The sequence below is a fragment of the Necator americanus genome, chromosome X (assembly GCF_031761385.1).
Source record: "Necator americanus strain Aroian chromosome X, whole genome shotgun sequence".
Classification (NCBI taxonomy): domain Eukaryota; kingdom Metazoa; phylum Nematoda; class Chromadorea; order Rhabditida; family Ancylostomatidae; genus Necator; species Necator americanus.
The window spans coordinates 27,986,570-28,007,709 of NC_087376.1; the positions used below are offsets into that span (position 1 = coordinate 27,986,570).

At 37.6% G+C, this 21,140-nt stretch overlaps 3 protein-coding genes across 5 annotated transcripts; 1 reads left to right on the forward strand and 2 right to left on the reverse strand.

Annotated features, from left to right (window-relative positions):
• Positions 1 to 1,008: 1,008 nt before the first annotated feature.
• Positions 1,009 to 6,700, forward strand: RB195_025729 (uncharacterized protein; the record flags this gene model as incomplete). 2 transcript variants are annotated; one of them, XM_064213994.1, is made up of 9 exons in its annotated part: positions 1,009 to 1,108; positions 1,658 to 1,740; positions 2,147 to 2,237; positions 2,360 to 3,129; positions 3,209 to 3,305; positions 4,698 to 5,008; positions 5,518 to 5,657; positions 6,319 to 6,410; positions 6,591 to 6,700. In XM_064213994.1, the coding sequence occupies 9 exons, from the start codon at positions 1,009 to 1,011 to the stop codon at positions 6,698 to 6,700; spliced, it is 1,794 nt and encodes a 597-aa protein (XP_064069875.1). The 2 variants fall into 2 exon arrangements, with proteins under 2 accessions (XP_064069875.1, XP_064069876.1); XM_064213995.1 differs by lacking the exons at positions 6,319 to 6,410; positions 6,591 to 6,700 and having other exon boundaries at positions 4,913 to 5,008; positions 5,518 to 5,648.
• A 4,355-nt stretch (positions 6,701 to 11,055) lies between these two features.
• On the reverse strand, positions 11,056 to 13,259 carry RB195_025730 (uncharacterized protein; the record flags this gene model as incomplete). Of its 2 annotated transcripts, none has more annotated exons than XM_064213996.1 (7): positions 11,056 to 11,169; positions 11,253 to 11,372; positions 11,440 to 11,577; positions 11,637 to 11,707; positions 11,766 to 11,892; positions 12,741 to 12,807; positions 13,201 to 13,259. In XM_064213996.1, 7 exons carry the CDS (start codon positions 13,257 to 13,259, stop codon positions 11,056 to 11,058), a joined length of 696 nt encoding a protein of 231 aa, XP_064069877.1. The 2 variants fall into 2 exon arrangements, with proteins under 2 accessions (XP_064069877.1, XP_013305904.2); XM_013450450.2 differs by lacking the exon at positions 13,201 to 13,259 and adding an exon at positions 12,870 to 12,874.
• Positions 13,260 to 16,287: 3,028 nt separating this feature from the next.
• Positions 16,288 to 17,974, reverse strand: RB195_025731 (uncharacterized protein; the record flags this gene model as incomplete). The annotated part of the gene is made up of 7 exons (XM_013450449.2): positions 16,288 to 16,419; positions 16,499 to 16,633; positions 17,126 to 17,251; positions 17,325 to 17,403; positions 17,507 to 17,623; positions 17,681 to 17,805; positions 17,873 to 17,974. 7 exons carry the CDS (start codon positions 17,972 to 17,974, stop codon positions 16,288 to 16,290), a joined length of 816 nt encoding a protein of 271 aa, XP_013305903.2.
• Between the last annotated feature and the right edge of the window lie 3,166 nt (positions 17,975 to 21,140).

Consider the following 21,140-nt stretch of genomic DNA (forward strand, 5'->3'; position numbering starts at 1 on the left):
CTTTCCCTTTAACTTACCTTTTACTTAACTTACTTACCTTTTAACTTTTTTTTTTCAATACCGCTCTACCAATTTTATTCTTTGTTTTGTTTTAAATAATGTAAGCAATAATAATAGCAGTTTTACTGCGCCCATCAAGGGTTCTAAGGAAACTGTTAGAATTTTCGAAGAACTCATTGAGTGTCAGTAGAAAAGATAAAAAAAGTATCGGAACACCCATTCAGAGGTTAAGCGACAACAAGAAAATTCAAGTATCTTTCGAGAATATCTCTTGATATCCTTGGGCATCACGTTCACCGTGTGATTTTCCTGGATTCTCATAGTACATGCTACTCTTCGCGATTTGTAACGTGAACACCACCGCTTTTCCGCAATGCGAATGGGCGTGCCTGTACAGTAACACGTTTTAACGACAATCGCCGTTTGACGCCGTTCTGGGAGTCCAGACAGAGCTTTTCACTGGTTCTGCTAATCTATTCTTGAATTAGCATTATTTTCTGACAAAGTTTAATTTTACAAATCTTAACCGCTTTGCGATTTTCGCTCATTTTATAAGTGAGTCCCGAAGCGATCTTCCTCATTCGGGGCCTTTTTTTAAATCAAATTTCTCGCGGGTTCTGAAATTAGTTGATCTGTCAACCGTTATTTTTTAAAGGATTTTTACGTGTATTCCTCGATGCCTGAAGTGGAACGTCTGATGAGCTGCGGCCTGTCCGTTTGACACAATTCGGCGAGTCTTAAAGCAGCACGCGTTTTTTGCCGTTCACTCTTCATCGCCCTGTTTCTACCACTTGACGGAAGCTTGTCCACTCTGAGCTTGAAGTTCTCACCACCACCAATTGCCTCCTTTTAAGTCTTCTTTGTGCTAGTTCAGCATCCTCATAGTTCCTCTTGGTTATTCTCCATTAGCATTAAATAGATCTATCGCTCACCGAGTAAGTCTGTTCGACATCTTCGTCATTCCTCGTCGAGACGTCCTCCCGTCTACTCTGTCCTAATATTTCAGAAATGATGCAACTGTATTTACTTTCATCTCTGAACATCATACTCGTATTATGTGGAGATCCTCCAAACATATATCGATGGATGGCTGATAACTCATACATTTGTAAGTTCTACAATCCATCACCTCTTCGCTTGAATAAATAACACTCTGATACTCCTACGACTTTCTCTCAGTTCCATTAAAACGCACAGCTTTCACATTGAAACCTACGATTCCCTAAAAGAAAAAAATCTGGAAAAAAATGCTTTATTGGAGACGTTCCTGCTATGCAGCATCGTAAATGCTTCTCATTTTCTCCGATTCATAGCGTCGTAACCTCCACCATTTCATTGTAGAATTAGCAAGAGCTGATTGACGGATCACAGCAAGTCAATTGAGGTCGCTGCGCTGGCGCCTAGTCAATTGGTCACTCACTCCTTTTTATTCATGACGTGATTTATATTATCCGGATCTTCTAGGCATAAAAAACTAATAGATGATAGACGATGTTAGATCTATGTTCCATCCGAACTGACTGTTCTCGAGAATGAGGGAAAAATTTGAAGTATGCTTTGTAAAGTTTGAGAGAAAGTGTAGTAAGACCTATCTCTTCTTGTTCTTGTTTATGTTCTACGAGCGCTCTTAAATAAATAAATGAAAATATCACCATAGGTGGGCCAAATCGAGACGTCGATGGATCTATTGTGACGTTTCTGAGTGAAGACGAAGGATTGGCATGTACTGCTTGTGGTACGGTAAGCTAATCCATGAATTTCAGCAAATATCATCAAACGGACTTGTTCAAATTCATCATAGCAAGTCTCGTCCCTAGGAGTATCCGAGAACCGAAGTTTTACAGTTTCTCTCTACTAATAAGGATTATTTGTGAGATATCTCAGCGCTTCTCCGGAGAAATTCGTTTTCTTTTGGTGAAAGTGCGCATCCGGCTTATTTCCCTCGTGCTAGTGGCCTCGTTTTCTTGATAACTCACTTTGTGCTCTCCTTCTTTTGCTAGTCAATTCAGTGAAACACGTTCCGTTAGTTTGTGAGAAAACCTCAATGCTTGATATTACACAAACTTTTTCATCGACATTACAAGAAAACTCATTTACGGATCCATTCGTCCTTGATTCTGTAAATATGTGAAAACGTATGCTATAGAAACGTCAAAAACCTCCAACAGAAGCTTGTGGAGTGCGTACGAAAGGGAAAGGAAAAGAAGACGAAGAACCTCGGATAGGTTGTTTCCCGAGTGAGTGCAACAAAGGTTTTTCGTTTTGTTGTAAAATTTTCCGGTTCTTGGTGCAGTAAATTCGCAACTTCTGACACATTAGTGAATTCATTGCATATTCATACGAGAAACGTGTGTTCTAGTTCCCCAACTTTGCCTGGACGACTACACGCTGCGTTATGCGAGCGCTTTCCCGGAGGAAATCAAGCGTGCAAAAGAGAAAGCGAAGGCCGAGGGTCGAGGTTCGGTATCGGAGGAACAAGGAGTCACGGAGCACATCGACAACGAGCTTCCTTCTCAAGTTCTTGATACAAATCGGCTTAGTAAGAGCAAACCATCGGAGAAGTTGGATAGGGAAAATTCTGTGGATAACGAGCCTGTGATTGCTATCACTTCCACAGTCACTACCCATGCCACAACGAATCCGTTGGTAGGGAAAGAATTTGAGCCACGAAAGTTCACAGCAAGTTTTGCAACTACTACCAAAATCCCAGTGAATACCATCGAGACGAATCTCCAGGATATAACTGCGTTGGAAACTCCGCTAACCACCACCATCATTCCAGTACCGATTAAAACCACAGAGTTGCATACGGAACCCACAACTACAAAAGTCCCATTGATACTTCCTACCCTGGTGAATTTAGTCTCTGGAACTCCAAGCACTGAAACTCATAAAACATCAGCAACTCAAATGCAGCCGTTGCGTGCTTCAACAACAACTTCTCCACCAGCACTTGACAAAGGAGAATCCGAATTTCCCCCTGAGGAATTGGAAGAGGATGTCCGGAAAATTCTGATGCAAAAACGTCGTGAAGGTCATCATCATTTCTTTGGAACTACAACTGTCCCAACAACAACAACAACAATACCGACAACAACCACACCAAAAATCTGCAAAGATAAGCACAATGTAATTTTATATTTATTTATTAGTTATTTTTGTTTAATCCGAATCATATGAATTTGAAAAATTGATGAAAACTCTCCAGCTGTGCTGTTTCTGGGCTGTTGCCGGAGAGTGCGAGACAAATCCGTTCTGGATGCGTATTCAATGTGCTAAAACATGTGGAACATGCAATTGTCCTCGTAAGTGAATGAGTCCCGTCATTGCGGTTATTTTTAGAAAATTTTCACAAACATTTCATTCTGTGAACACGGTTATCCTTAAAATGTTGTTACTTATCGTAAATATGATGGAGAATTTCAGGTGCAGGTTTTTTTTGGAGAACCATTTAAATGCAACCTTTGACCGATATTTTTTTTGGTTGTTTATTTACACCCAATCAATCTTCTTCTTGCCAAACCAGGAGTTTTACATCTGAGCGATGCCTAAACTTTTCAAAATTCATCGACTTTTAAAAATCTCCTCTCTAAAAAGATAACCGGTATTTATAAACAAAGATGCTTGTTTATTTAAACATTACGGTTAGACTATATTATTTTGTAACCATATTACTAGTATAACTATTGCAATCAATGTATTATTAGCTTTCATTTTTTCAACAGCGCAAAATATAGGTTTGGAAGTTTCCCTTTCAACTATTTGAAGAATAACTTTGAGGGTTACGGAAAGGAGCTTAATGTGACGGAAGCTAGCACATTTGTGATTTTTTATTTACAAGAAAATAATTAGAAGTGAAATTCTCTTCCATATTTTCCCATTTTCGCTGTCGCGTTTCTTTGCCTTGTGTAGAATTTTTTTTATTCGCCAGTAAAGAGGAAACACCTCGAAAGAAATGTTCTGCCGATGTGAAAGGGACACAACCAAAAAAAAAGAGTTCCAAGAAAAATCGAAATGTTTGAAAAAAGAGCCATGTTCATGGCAATAAAAAAAAGTTTCTATGGAGGCATTGCGCGCAAAAATAGACAGTTCTTTGAAGTTGATTGAATTTCAAACATCGAAAATGAACACACCATTTCTTCTCGCTGGAAAATTCCAGTTTTTGAGTACCAGTATTAAATCGTGAGGCCAGAAAGCGGAAAATTGACACATAGGCGGTAATATTCAGTTTTCTGTTTGAATGACGGTTAAAATCTCTACCCTCATGTTCCTAGAGCAAAAGGGACTTAGAAGGGGAGTAGACGAACTGTATTTACGTGAACTAGCTTTCTGTAAGAATCTCAGTAATTAGCCTAACTTAGCTCCTATACGGTGCATCTCACAGCGGTGATCTTAGCTTTCATTTGATTTACGGAAAGTGAATGGGCGCAATCCTAGCGAGAGTGGTGTTCCAGCTGCTAATTCGCTCCTATTTTTGTGAAAGCTAATCTAAACGTACGTAGACGAAAGTCTATTGCTTGTTGAAGCGTTTTCTTCATCCAGGTTCTGGCTTGTTAAGGATAGGACAACTTTAAGGGCAAAAAAAAAATCAGAACGATTACGGATGATCTATGGTTATTTCGTGCAATGTCCAAAGTGCCTACAAAGTATTCGGTTTTTTTTTACAAAATTTCTCAATATCCTGAATTTTTTTCTAGTTCGTGACGCGGATAAATGTGTTTCAACTGGTATCAATTGCACATTACCAACCACAACAACGAGATCCACCACCACAACGACCCCAACAACCCTAATTTCGCTACTCCCATTGAGTAGACAAACGGCTGCGTCAACCAGTACAACCACTACCACAGTAACCTTCTTCGGGATTCTAGAGTATATTTTTCGAGCTCGTGAAAATCTTGGATTACAGCGAAAACTACGAACGAGGCCGTTCACACCACCATTGAACGGATTCAAGCGAACCCAGAGTACGCCAAAAGGAGAGACAACACCCTCAACAACAACGGTAACGAAAAAATTCGTGTAGATATTCGTTTTGTAATATTGGGTCTACAATATCCCTGGAAAAAACTCAACTTTTACCATAACCCTGCAAATTAGTATTTTAACTTCTCAAACATGAAATTTTTTGCAAAGGAAACATGTGCGAGAATTAGAAGCTAAATATTTCTGCGATGTATTTCCCTAGTAAAACTGAATATGTTTAACTCGATGACCGTGATACGCCTCTAGAAGGGTCAGACCACAGAAAGAGAGAGCATTGGTCAAATCGAGGAAGTGACATTGGCGAGCGAGTCCGGATCAACTGGTTGGATACATTTGGTGTCGACCATGTTCAAATCATATGATCTTAGCAGTATTTTTGGAAGTATTTATTTGTTTTACCGTTCATGTGACTCTATCCAAACTACAGAAACTTATCCGGACGTGGTAGTGTGAACAAACCTATGACTTTTATAAGGATCCGTATATTTTTAAGGAATTTACAAAAATAAATAGTTCTATGTACTACAGACAACGACTCCAAAACCAACAACTACTACCAGTACCACAACGACGACTACTACTACAACGACTACAACAACGACCGAAGATCCATGTCAAGATCTGGATCGACACTGTGCCTTCTGGGCATCGCTTGGTGAATGCGAATTGTAAGTTTGCTGAACGTTTATCTTTAACGGATCCTGAGAACATATTGAAAAATTCAGTTGAAGGATATAAAACATGCAGAAAAGGATTATGGACAACTTTTTTTGAAGTCTAGCCAATGTTTTTACCTTGTAGAATTTTCGAGATCAATGAATGTGTGGTGGCACGGAAAACAAATCGATTTTCTTTTTATGATGTTAACGTCTATCAGCAGCTTACAATTCTTCCAGGGCCGACCTGTCCACCAATTTTATTCAAAGCTAATCACGGTTGGACATAGCCGGTACCTAATCAGGTTGAACAAAACTCTACAAAGAAAAACATCAGCTTGACTTCAAAAAAAAATGAAAAAAAATCTGGCGCACCTGTTGGAACAGGTTAAGCGTTGACTATGGATAGAATAAAATTTTATTAAGAGCAGAATCCAAACCGTCACTTTGTAGGGAGGTTTTGGGAAAGAACCGTTCAATTTTATTCCTTGATGTTGCATGAAAGAATCCGTAATCGGGGTAGGACGAGACAAAGATTATTTCTGAGAAAAAACATAGGAAAATCTGCATGGTAATATTCGAGAATATTGAAAACGTAAATGTGATTCGTACGTCTTACGTAACTTCTTCTAGAAGAAAAGATAAAGAATAGAAATAAGCAGACATCTTACAGGAATCCTTACTGGATGCGGCCACATTGTCAACGATCGTGTCAATCCTGCGGCGAAGAAGTCGATACCGTTTTTGCACCAACTCCAAGAAAAGGTGAAGTTTTACAGAAAAAAAAGATACCAATAACTTCTAACGAGTATTTATTAAAAAGAGAATTCTATGAATCATGGATAATTTCCATACTACTCCTTCAATGTCGACTTGAAAATACTACAATAGTTACTTGGATGTGGAGGATTGAAATTCCGCCTACTCATAAATCTTCCTTTTTAGGTTGCGAAAATAATCATAAACTATGCAATTTTTGGGCAGCAACAGGCGAATGTGATGTGAATCCGAACTACATGGTCCCATATTGTCCGCTCTCATGTATGATATGTTAATGCTGTTAATTGAATCCCTATCTTAATCTCATACTAAGTGCTTTCTTATTAATGTTGTGGCAATAGCTTTCCGAAATTGTCCTACTAAATCATTCATTACGTAGAATGGACATATATAGATAAGAACTAATTTATTTTTATAATTAACATCAACGTTTGCCGTTCTTAAAGTGTTAGAACCCAAAGCTAACCGCAACCTTATTCCCAGAGCATATGGAATACATCACGTTTTTTTTAGTTGCAGAAGAAATTTCACAGAGTGCAGATTAAAAAGATACGTATGTATAAAGAGATTATTATGAATTCATTTCTATTCGAATAAAAAATCTCAATGTCAATTAATTTGTGCATAATATCAACACATTACTAAGATTACAGTACATTACTAAGATCCCAAACAAGTCTAACTCTTCTGAATTTTTGACGCTTACAAAAGTGGCAAAAGTAGTACGATATTAACGTGACTGTGAATGTCAGGAATTCTCAATTTATACGTCCGGTTTCTAGTTTGTTTATACAGGATAGCAAGGGGAAAAGGGAAATTTTCAATGTGTTATAGTAGTGCCAGACCTGAGGAGCTAGTAAGCAGGTGGGCGTCCTTCAGTACACAACTATTTGTCATGTACTAATCTTGGATTAGTTCACAACGTGAATTTACTGCGAAGTCATTTTAGAAAAATGTTTGAGGAGACAACAAGCAGAAAGCGAAAGTTACAAAAAAGTTTAAAGTTCATAGGAGAACTGTTCTAATTATTGTGATAACACTTCTATCGCTTTCCTAACAGATCTACCCTAAAAATATGATTTTTTTTTAGAATCAAGAACCCCGTTCTCTTTGTGATAGGGCGACTGCTGCTCAACAGGAATTCCAACGTCATTATTCTATTAAGGACCGTGCGTTCTTAACTTGACACACACCATCCATATATAGGCTAAGAATTTCGAGGTGACAGATTCACCTTTTAAAAAAATAAAGCACCAGGATATCAACGTAATCCCAGAAAACATTTGAGCCACTCATGAGTAAATGGCTAGGAACTCACAACAATCGGCAAGGAAACCTGCAGCAACACTGAGCCTAATTCGGACAACAGTCCGCCGAATACCCTACAATATTTGTTGCTATCTCTGGATGAAGATCGGATATGTAAAAGTCATTTGAAAATGGAGCTGTTGAGCAGCAGTCCGACTGCCACAATTATTGCAAAGTGACATCACAACATTCTTAGTAAAACATCCCACTCCTACTTGTCCACCAACTCCTCAGTGCTGTCAACACCATATTCGTAATTTCCCGCTTCACTGTGCCACCCTGTGGCGTATGTGTTCGAGCCGAGTGAGCGCAACGCGTCAATGGCAGACACTAACGCTCTGCCGTCTGACACTTTTACCAATCGATGGAGCGGTTCCGCTCAAATTGTCCACGCTGCAAACTAGAAACTGCTTTAATCATTTTTTTGTGAGTATTTATCTACTCTGGATTTTCTCCTACAAAATCGCTTTGGATTATATGTAGGATGTTTTAGAAACTTTAAAAAAATATTAATCTGTGAGAAACACGTGAGTAAATATGTGACACTTTGATTTCTATGATATCTTCGTTGTCGTTGATTAGGCAAACACCTTTTCCAATTTTTATATATAATTTCCAATATGCAAAAATTGCAAAATTCGTTCAAACATGAGAATTTCATTTTCCCTGTATTATCCTTTATTACATGTGGGGAGCAAAAGAATGGCTGTTGGCTGGGTCCAAGTTTCTTTCATTGTTCTGCGACTTGTCATCTTCGGACCTATTCATGCTCTGACCGGAACTGATCCAAAGAGATTTTGCAATGTGTAAAGCTTCGTTTAGAATTTCTCGCTTGTTTCGAAACTTCACCATGGCATAGTCAATGGGGAGAAACGATAATTTGTTAAAATAGGTTAAAATAGATGAGTCCGAAGGATAGGAAGGGAAGGCCTTTAATTGATTCTCCTTAGTTCTGATCCTTCCAAAAAAGTACGAAACATAGCAATTTGGACCATTTTGTGGCGAATAGAAGAAAATTCTTGTAAAACGATGGTTTTTCCGCGTAAAAATTCTGTTGATACATTGAATGTTTATCAAAAACGAACTCCAATGTATATCCACCTAAAGTTTCCGAACTTCTATCAATCTGCATATTTAAATCTCCCACAATGTCATGACAGACTCGCTACCACTGGCGCTCTGACATAGACTTGTATTTTCGACATCAACACTCCACGAATTGAAGGCGAGTTTCCGAGAACAACGGTTCATCGCCGTAATGTTCCCCAATTCTGACCCCTTCGATTGCAATCTGTTCAGGTACCTCAGGTATTTCTTCTTCATAAAAAAATATAACTGTTTGAATGACCTTACTCTGTTAATTGTTGGTCTTCACCTTCAAATTTACCGACTACTGAATCGAATGAATCCTAAGTGTCACTGTATCCTTTTTTTTGGGCGATCTTTTTCTGAGATTAGTTTCATTGAAGAATGCATCTCTGGATGATATTCAATATTTAGGAAATGAAGTCTAAAATTGTTGAGACCCACACGGTGAAATGGCATATCTTAAACCTTAGATCTTAAGCTGAACTGTCATTATTAATTTATTAATTTATCATTATTTCATTTATTAATTGTGTCGTAATAGATATCATTATCATCATTTGACTGCTTGAGATGAACCAATGAAATGAATACAAAGTGGTGAAAAATTACGTCCTCGTGAGATTTGAACTTGACAAAAATAATCCGTTAATTAATGCGTCCATTAAGAAGAGATCCTCAAAAAAGTTATGGTGCCATAGGAGCCCAATTACCACAATTTTATCTTTCACGAGGGTTGGATTCCCTTTCATGAAGCCAAAACAATGATCCACTTCCATGAGACCAACATCTACTCTTTTTTGATGGGTGGCCTACAAACAGCTAGGATCTCAATCCATTAGACTTTTCTGTTTGAGGTTTTATTTTATTATCGATTCGATGGTCCGCCGCACCATCAATTCGATGAGGGAATGAATTGTTCTATGTATCAAAGTTTATGGCTAAACAAAGTCCATTGTAATTACAAAATTAATTTTTATAATAATAATTTTTTTAGTGTTTACGGACAGAAAATAAAATTTCAGCCTTTTTTATGACGCAGGTAATTTTTCGATATCCTATAGTTCCCTTTCTAACGAAGCAGAAACAATGATGGCCGCACATAAGAAACAAAATATAAGATATAAGTGCGGCGAAATGTCACTGACTCACCAAAAAATCAACACCGAAATGACAACAAAGTAAATGTTGACTAAGCTTGACATATTTCTGGAAATTTCTTCCATTTCACAACAACTATTACACTTGAAGCAGTATTTTTTTCATGAATCTGAAAATCTCAAATAACATTCAATCCAGAGATCACGGGTACATTACGGTCACATCACGTAACGTGTTGTGTTATCCTGGTTTTTTTTTCATTCTTGTGAAATTGTCTTCTAGTGGATTTTTAATGAAAAACGCGAAAGTACACTTCTTACAACAGTTTAAATGAAAAATGGGTGTAACAGCAGCACTCGGAGAGATTTAATGAGGAAACGAAAAGAAAGGAAAACGTTTACTTTTAGTATAGTCGACAATGTATGTGTGTATTGGAAAAGTAATGTGTGTAGAGAAAGAGTATCCGCTGCGACTGACGCGTTGCGTTTGTCACGGTTGAACATTCCTGGTGCTGAGTATATTTGTGACATGTCACTGAGATAAATGTATGGATAAGCAGAGCACTAAGAAATATGTTACCAATCTCGTGTATCAGTTGCAAGTTTTTCAATGTTTCATTAAAGAAATTGTTATAAAAAATGTAATTGAGGTACGACACACTGTATTGCCGTAGGCGATCGAGGTGAATTTGACACGTTACGATCATTTCGATCGATTCCTTGTCAAGTAAAAAAAAGGTGCTCTTCACAGGAGTAGTTCGTATTTATTTGAGTTTCAATGTGTGAACGAAGGTACAGATTTGCCTTTGTTATAGATGATCATAGAGGGCAGTAAGAGGTTTCAGTTCCATCACGCCTTCGGTAGATATCATTGGTTTGATTGTAAAAGGATTAAGGATAAAGTTGCGGGCGTATCAATCCACTTGGGATCCGCCACGACGTTCACTTCAATTCGGAATCGTTCGAGGTTTACGAACGTGTAACTGGTCTATACAATGACTTACGAGAGCTGACCGATGAGTCAAGTCAGTTTTTTTCTATCTGCCCAGATTTGTTAATATTGGTAGTGAATATATTAGAAGCTTGTTTCCTCTGCTGTATCAACGTTTTACAAGTGATTACTAATTTATAACCTTTCAAGGATAATAATTAGTGTCAATAGAGAATGAACATGGTCCGGTAACGTCACCGTTGTATTGATGAATATTTGGCTTCGACCATCCTCCAAAAGCTTTGAAGTTGTTGAAGTTCTGGAACAGAAAAAAATCAGAAATATGACGAGACTGATTTTTTCCAAGATCATCTTATTTCCCAAAGTTGATTTGATACGAACCGCTTGTCCATTGTAAGTAGCCCACCAAAGTGATTTTGAAGACATCCCGGTATAATCGAGACCAGTAATTGATTCCCAATTGTTGTAATTACTGTACACTCCCCATTTGTATCCAAGTGACTAAAAAGTGATGATTTTCGCATACAACGTAAGATAACGTAAATATCCAAGCACAAAATCAGCTTACCGTCAGCTCTTTACCCATTGCTTCGATAAATTCACGATTCTTGGTGTGATCGCTGGGCCATTGATAGGTTTCGATGTCCAGCCATAACATTCCAACAGTTGCGCCAGCACTTTTCAACGCTTTTGATGTTTCAGAAATCTTAAAATTTGCATGTAAAGATCGAATTTTGTTATTAAAATTTAAAATAAGCGAATAACCTGAGTAGCAGCACTAGCGCAGGATGAAGATGTACACGGGAAGATGTAACCATCAACGTGAGAGATTCCGGCTGTAGGAATCGTAGATGTTAGTCAGATTTGTGGAATGTGTCCGTAATTTCAACTTACCGGCTTTAGCGTTTTTAATGTTCTGAATTCCTTGACTGTCTACGGCTCCATTTGATCGGAAAACTCGTCCAATAAAGAAAGAATACCCATGTGTTTTCATACATTCAAACTGTGAAGTGGAAATTGCCTGAATGCAGTGATCATGTAAGTATACTGTATTTCAAAATTTGAAGGAGATTCTTTTGTTTAACGTAACCAGTAATCATTATTTTCATAAACTTCAAGTAATCCTAAAATATTCTTCCACGTTATTTTCTCAGGTACCACTACTATAAATTACAGATTATAATAACGCCATCTGAGAAGATCACAATCATGCCACTATTTTATAAAGATCCGAAATACATGAAATTGCAGGATGCAACTGAATTTCACCAGAATCAATAATTATTCTGTTTATCTAATCGTAACGCACTAATTCAAAACTATTTAAAAGTCAATCTTATCTTCCTCAGTTAGAGATCAGATACGGTGTCAGGATAAGCTTCATCCCTCTAGTTTCTCCAGTAGAAGTCTGGTAGTCAAGGTTTTTTTTTGAATACAAAAACTGATACCACCAAAACAAAGTTTACAATGACTATTTTTTTGTTAACCGATGACGTAGGCATCGTTCTGTGATGCTACCACGAACTGTTGCACTTTGCTGGAGTGCTGTTCTTGTATTATGACCTACCTAGGAATCCTGGTGCTCTTCAGAGCAGAATACACGATGTTTCCTTTTATTATTTTGGGTCCTCCTCATTTTTCAAGAAAAAAAAAACTGATATTAGAAATCCGTTGGGAAATTTATCGACAATGTTAATGGGGATGGTGTTTCTTTTATTTATTCCCATCGGCTGTATTCGAGAAAAGGTGGAAACATATGAAACCAACTGTAATTACAGGATAGAATAGATTGGAAGAAGCAAAAAACCGATCCTTCGTGGAATCACGCACCATCACTTTAAAAGGGAATTTGCAAGAGAAGAAACTCACTCCGATTGCATCGAATCCAGTGGCTGCAAGGTTCACCCCGAAGAGGGCAGCAAGAAGTATGACCGGACTGAAATCCAAGAAAATTTCCTAGTATTATTCTTTACAGATCATTGAAAGCGAATAACATACCGCATACTAAGAGAACCGATACAAAGTCGTAATAGCCACCGTTTCAGCGCTGTTCAATTTATACGCTCCGGATCTTCTGATAAGTGATGCGATAAGAGCGAAGCATAAGTGTGTGATTTTTTCGTGCATAATCGCAAGCAGATATAAAAAAAAATGAAAAATTTACTTGAAAGAGCAGAATACAAAGAGCAGAAATTGACAATGTTGGGATTTCTCAACAAAAAAAATACAGTTAAGGATGGAGGTCACGAGTATAACTACGATCACGCACATTTATTCCTAAATATCCAGAACAGGGGCGTGGGAAACGGCCTAGTCGCATCCGACTCACCTACAAGACACCCGACAACGCGTCACATATTCGAGGACAGCCCAACGCATACGAGGCATATGTGTTGAAGATTTTGCGAGAGCTGGAGAGAGCGAGCGTCAACAGCCCATTTTTTTTCGCAGTAAACGTGACGTGTATACGTGACACGTTTTTAGGTGCTTCGTAGGAGAATTCGTTCGACAATGTCGTTTTTAAAGTTGTTTTCCAGAACAATTAAGACAAATTGAGTGTAATCCCGTTTATACTCATAATCTACATTTCTCTCTCAATCTTTTCGTGGAGAGATCCCAACAACTCAAATATGCTAGCTATGAGGATCTATCGAATTTTGAGTGATTCTTGAACAACAGAATATTAATTTTTCTTTATGTTATTGTGTGTTTCTTTATGAATTGATGACCTTTCCATGATTTTTTTCTTCAAAAAATCATTTATGGAAAACAGATGTGTTGGAATTTTAGCTTACTACTCTCTTTATTCAAACATATTGTGCACGATGTTCATAACTTTTTATCCATGTGTCAGTGTGTCAAATTTTCTGAGTTCCCCGAAAATTATTATAATGATAAAGGGGAATTTAGTAATAGTAATAATAATATTATAATAGTAATAATAATACTAATAATATATGTTATAATAATAGTAGTAATATAAGTAATAATAGTAATAAATAAAGAACGATTTTGATACTTATAAAACACAAAAAAAAAACAAATAAAAACATAAAACACACATGTTGTCGAACCTAAAATGTTTCATTAATACGTCACTAGGATACATACATCACTAGGATACATACATACATCTTTTTTTTCCAAACTAGTGGACTTTTCAGTGAATCGATTTCATAATGCTTTATAAACAAGTTCCACTCCCTTAGATTTTGTGGACATTCTTTTTAAAAAAAAAATGTTCTTGTGGATTTATTGCTAATAACATTTTTTAGTTCACGTTGGCTTCTTTGTAGTACGTTTTGTGCAATTCTCCGATAAATTAATTACGATGTCTGAAAACGAATCTCCTTATCGGTTGAAGTGCGTCAATATGTTGTAAAAATAAGGTGCGGTCTTGCTCACAAACGGAAGCATCAAAACGGAATCGAAAAATGTGATAAGAACTTCAAGTAAATGAAATAATATGCTGAAAAAAAAAACAAACGCCGAGTAAAGAAACGATTAGGAATGAGAAGAACAGTATATAAGGCTGAGTAATGAATAAATTCCGTTTTGTTTTACATATATTTCTTTAGGCGTCAAACAGTTGACTGTGCCGTATTGTGCTTCTGTGCTAACTCTCTCACTATTTTACGTAGATTTTGTCTCAATATTAAAATAGCCGTAGAAGTCTGAGGGGAAACCCTTTCTCTCCTTGGTTAGCCTTTCAAAGTCTCATCTTCAGAATAGAATTTCGCAAATCATCCTCTAACCGACTGGTCGGTTGCCATTCCTTCACCATAAAGGATAAAGTTAAAGGATAAAGGGTCGGGCATTAATCAATCGCTCTGGATGCGCCCCCACGTTCAATTCAATTCAGAATGGAGGTGAGCACTAGGGCGGATTCAAACCTCCGATCGACCGTGCAGGAAGCGGAACCTCTGACCGCTACACCTCACCCTCCTTCACCATACACACTGTATATTTTCTGATCCGTGGACGCAGCACTATTGCTTTGCTTGAATTCCCAAAGCATCACATGGCATAAGTTTATTTTTTGGTTCTTCATTTAAAAGAAAAACAAAAAAACGTAATGTGTTCAACACCAGATCACCACGAGCAGAAGCACCTTTGCAACTGTACTATGTTTTAGATCGTTCAAAGTCGAATATATGTGCGCTCAACTGCTAGAGAAAGATTAGGAGAAAAATCGGGATGTGTTCAGAACGCTCAGGTGAAAAAAAAGAGAATATATTACAAAAAAAAAGAACAGAAAAAAATTACAGTTCATCTGCTACGAGAAACGTTTATAAATAATTTGGAAAAATCTGTTAGCCCTTTTTACAGCTACAGAAATGGCTTTTTGAAGACGTGAATCGAGTTGTGGGGTAAGATGGCAATGTGGTAGGATTGAGCGCAATGTACCACAAAATTTTCGAAATACTGAATTCCCACTTGAAATCCAGAAATGAGCATGTGAGGCAGACCTGGTTGCACCACTGCCCCAACAATGCAACTTATCAGAAACAATAGAACAATGGAAATACACAGTCCATCAGCAGTTGTGGTTTGGAGAGCTTCTGCTGCTTATTTGAGTTACATGTGTTGCGTTACGGAGGAAGGTTGCGCGACGACACAAATGCTCGCGTTCTATCGCGTAATAAGTTGCATCGTAGTCATGTCATGTCAGCGGAGCCAAGAGAAGTTCTGACACCTCTTTTCTGGATTATTATCGTTAACTGAAATTAGTCATGCTCATATTCTACTAAACTACAACCTACTTTCAACTATTCATGGAAAGATCCTGATATGATATGTTCCCTTTAGGGTGAAGATGTAAAAAGTTTGCAGACGACAAAAGCGTTCCATTTTCGCTTTTTATTGTTACTAATAGTAGGAAAAGTCTAGGAGGCGGTGATTCTGTTCTTTGACCCTGAATCGTTCCGTCAAATGACCTTTCGCTGTTGTGTTATTTGTCCATGATGTCCCCTATTCATAAATTTCTACAGAGAAGAGGCTAGAAGTTGTTCATAGTTGTTCTCTGCGACTTCCTAGTGACTATACTATGTTGTACAAATACGTATTCAGTTAATTATATATTAATCAAATGAGTTACATCAAAACTCATTCAATTACTGGTGCTCAGAAGAGGTAGGCGTAGTAATTTCACCTCACGTCACATGAACCTCTATACACAACGTCTTTTTCTCAGAACGTTTACATTTTTTTATGCTAAATTAGTACAATACAGTACGTAGCATTTTATGCCACCATCTACTGGCCAAAAATTGAAACGACGGAATTAAGGCTGTCAATAATTTATTATTTCAACGCCAAATGATTTGGCTACTGTACATGCACAAGCACTTAGTGCAAGAACTAAAAGAAAACAAAATAAAACATATAAATATAAATTAAATCTCAGTGAGGATCTTCAAGCGTAATATGAGCATTGCGCTTCACTGTTCAACTCTTCTGGCATTGATACGTCAAGGAAGGAGGCAAATTCAAGTTCCTTAGTTTTTTCCTCAATTATGGGTTGAGCTGTAGTCGTCAGATCCATCACCTGTGCAAGGAAAGGATAACAGAGGATTAATCGATCCGTTTATAGTGAATTACTTTAATTTTTGGCTACGTGTTGATACCTGTGTGGTCTCTTCAGAATCTGTTGACGTGGTTACAGGTGCTTCCGTGCTGAGCTCTTCTCTTTTCTTCCATCCACACAATGATCGGAGTTCCTCACGAATTTCTTTCGGCAATTCGGCTAGGTAGAGCTTTTCCTAAAAGATTCGGAAATTCACTCTTGTATTCAGTTCGATTCTAAAATAGTCGAATTTAGAAAAAAGCAGCTCATTAATAGATTTTCTGTAATAAAAATATTTCTGAATAGCAGCGAAATTGTCAAAAATTCAGAAAAGTTTGCTTGAGTGAGCTCTTTTTTGACGACTAAACTAAGATTCCTTCTCCTCTCCTCCTAAACTTTAATTTAATGTATTTGTACTCATAATGAAATTACATTGAACTATTGTAGAACAATAGAGAATAAATTGCTCTTATAGTTGTGATTTTCTAAAATTCATTGATCGAACTATTTCGATGAGGTAAACAGAGGCTTCAATAAAAAATGTAAACGTGGAATTTCTGTCGCATCGTGGAAACAGAGATAAATATCAGCAGAGAAGAAGAAGTTTCTCATTTTTTTCACGAAAAAAAAATTAAAGGAACGACCATCAACCTGATTTTCAGCTGAAACAAATCTGGCAAAGACAAACCTGCATCCGAAGTTTCTTCCATCCCTCATATGCCTCTTTTGCTGCCGGGGAAAGAGCATCAATTTTGTTTTCGAGGTCTTTCTTTCGATGTTGCAGTTCTTCTTCCCATTTTACGTACAATGCGAGCTGGAATAAAATTATCCATCCACAAAATTTTGATGATAGTTTTATTTTCACTGATTTGCACATGATTTCTCACCGATTCTCCACTCAATAACGAATAAGCAAGTCTCTTGAGTGTAAGCTCTTTCGCTTCCAGAGGAAGACGATGATCAAACCTTAGAATCCATTGATAAGCAGAGGACAAGAAACTTTTCTTAGTTTAAAAAATGTAGTCAGAGAATTCGAAAAATGGAACAGAAAAAATAGAAACATTCGTACCAAACTGCACGAAATTCTCGTCGTACGGTTGATGAAACATTGCGAAGGAAACTTGGTCCACATTTTCCACCCATGACCCTCTCCCGCACTTCTTCAGGAAGTTCATGAAGAATTTCTCTTTAAAGTACATATATTTTCCTAGAATATCTTTAAAACTGAACAAAAATTACGAACTTGGTCTGTTTATGTTCCTTCATGCAATCTTCTCCCTCCTTGTAGTTACTCCATATAGATCGCACCTTCTCTTGCGCTTCCTCGGGGAGCTTCTCGACAAAGCTTGGAAGTCCACATGGTGGACCCTAATCGATAGATAGGATAAACGTGTTTGAGCTGGATATAAGAAAAGGTCATGAAAGAAATGCGAACCCTATTTGTCCACGGCCCGAGAGGACTGAACGGGTCGCCGAGACGAGGAGGATAGGCGATTCCAAGGATGGGGAGTGTCACCAGGCACAAAAGTGTTTTCATCCTGTAGTTCAGAGTAAAAAAAAAATTGAAGTTGGGCAAAAAAGGCGCTTGTCAGCCGTTGCTATTGTTTGTGAGTGAATGAACATTTAAATAGGTAAACAAATAAATAGATGGAAGAAGTGAACATATGCAACAGCTAAATGTGCGACAACCGACCGCTAATCTTCGAGAGGGTGGAAGGATCCGTGTGACGCTCGGGCCTTTATAGTCTTAGGTGGGTGCGGCTTCTCGTTTAAAAAAGTTTCGTCAATCGGAACGACACTACAGCACAATGCAATGTGTGTGGTCATTGTGCAGAAGCGAGCCGTGCAAACATTTTGAGAAGCAGGTCACGCGCCAGCCTGGAACTCTTCGCATGCGACTTTGGAATGCGACTTCGAGAGTGTTCTGCAATAAGAAGCTTCTTCTATAGCATTTCACGCAAAGACCGAACTAAATCAATCGCCTTGTGAAAAATTTCCTGCGAACCCCCTTTCTGGATGTAGCTTCGAAGAGACGTTCCCTCTTCAGCATTTGACAATTGTTAAATATCTTTACTAATACTTTACCTACTCTGGATTGAGATAAATTGGGCGGAGGGTCGAGGATTTTGAAGAAGAAAAAATTGGTAAAATTACTCCAAAGTAAATAAAATGAAATAGCTATGTGATTTCTTTTCCCCAAACTAGCACGCACTTTCAATCCGAGAATTTCGGACGGTTCGTTGGTAAGCACACCGCTCAGGGAAATGTTTACTTTTCCTATGTTTCCTTTGTCGGTACGAAATATTTGATTACAAAAAAAGACATTTCACCTTAAAGTTCTTCAATCTTCACTCAGTTTTAGCTCTTCAAATAAATATTGTCATATTTAATTCGAAAAGAACACAACAATAAGGGTGTGGTGCAAAGTTTGTTGTTGGGGCGACAGTTTGAATGGATCCCTATTGACATAGTGAGTGAGGTGTCCTAAACGAGGAGCAACGAATCCGTAGGTTCCGTTCTCACCTAGAAAATTGAAGACAGTTTTTGTTCCTTTATTACAACATTTTTTAAAAGAGCTGCCTAAAGCAGGAAAATCTAAAAAATGGAGCCAGTAAAATGTGACAATGATCGTGAAGTTTTGGGATTTTCCTCGAATTCTCTTCTCTCTAATGATCCGGTTCGCTATCATTTTTGTATTTATCGGTCTCAAATGGTAAAAAAAAATTTTCTCAATATTCCTACAAGAATTCTTGCAACGTTATCTTCCAAGAACTGTGATAATACTCAATTATTGAAGAAAACTCGAGGAGTCGATTGATACGATATCGCTAGGAATCTTCCGCCTACGTACTACATGTATCCGTGATCAGCCTCGTCTTCTGCTCCTAAAGGTCAAGTTCCGTGCATCTCTACATGATACGTAAGAAGAAACACAATCATTGCCTCAGGCTATGTATAGTGTTTTTTTTTTCGCCTCAATCCTCATCGCCATTTACAACAATGTCGTTGGACTGTCCATTCAAACGCTGTATCTCAAAAATCATTACACACTCAAACTCAAGATGTTCCCTTGGGATGTACGGTGCGTGCAATAACTCCTCTTTTACTTTGGTTGCCACGGGTTTTCGGATCTTCTCCCAAATTTCAACGTCCTTACTGATATTCGCTATTCTAACGTGATTAAAACAATCGAGTTCTGCAGGATTCGTATTCGGTGACGTCGTACGTAGATGCAGTATAGACCAAGATGCATGAACGTTTCTATGAGCATCCGAGGGATTCCAGAGCATCGTACGACAGATAACAAATTTCTTGACGAGAAGAATTGTTTAGTTTATTGGACATTGAAAGAGGATCTGAAAAGGGCCACAAAAGGATCTGGAGATTCATAATTTCGAATCCTTTCTGCGTTCTGTTTCCGTTCTGTGCCGCAAGTGATGTTTTGACACTGAAGAAGTTAAATATTAAAATTTTTGATCACACATTTTTACTTTACTTTTTCCACTGCAACAACGTGTTTCTGTTGAGAACTCGAGGATAAAACACTTCAGAATTGTATATATCAATTAAACTCAAAGAAGATAAGATCGGCGGCGTTTCGTATAACTTCTCCCAAGCTGTGAAAAAATTCCGAACGATTTTTTTTCTAAATTTATTTTACCTCTAAATATCCTATAGTCGTGCTGTTCATGTCTCTATGATATCTAGAGGTTACTGATTGATTTTTATGTCATTGATACCAATGACAAAGAAAAATAATTATTTGAAGTGAAATAGTGTCATACAAAGGCTGATCCTGAAAAGAGATAAGCATAAAAGAATTGAAAGACACTAATTAAGATGTTCTCCATTTTGATGTTTTCAGAATTTATTTTATGAAGGAATACATAAAGTAAACAAAGAAGAACTAAACTAAACAATCACAACAAGTCCTTGGACGCTTAGTAGGCGCCATTGAAGAGTCATATAATCTCCGGCTAAGTTATTTTCGTCGAATAGAATTTATTTCCGTAATTCACACAGAACAGATTATAACTGACGTTTATGTATTGGCGGGTTATGGTAAAATTAGGTCGTTGAAATTTGTCCTGTTGTATAAAAGGGCTATGTAAAAGAAATAAGAATAACCTGCAGCAAGGTCATGGAGGCCTGGTTGACGCCACTGAGTGCCTGCTCGTCGGGAAGAGTTCACTTCCGTCTCTGAGTGCACACAGTCCACAATGACGCGTTCAGTAGCAGGTTCATGTTCTGATTCATTACGGTGGCCTAACTAAATATCCTGAGAAGGAAGGATTGAGATGTTAATTTCGAGGATGTGGGTCTAGATGTTTTCCCCAAACGAAACGTTCCTGAGTCCGATTTTCACATGCGGAACGGATAGTTGACTCGCACTGAATATGGTGTATGATTATTGAGCAGAAAAGCGAAATCAGTCCAGGACCTATATTCGGTTGATATAGTCCCATTGTGTTGACAAAAAATAGCTATTTAATTGGAAACAAAACTCGTACTCTTCTTCTTCGTAGATCTCCTCATTAGTTCTATTACACATTATGGACAGCTGGTATTTTCACTGTTTGGACATATTTTAAATTACTTACTACTTCTACTATTTTTTTGAAAATAAATAAATAAAATAAATAAAATAGAAAAAGGCCACTTCTCTGTATCTTTTTGTTGGAAATGACGAAGAAGGGAAGAAT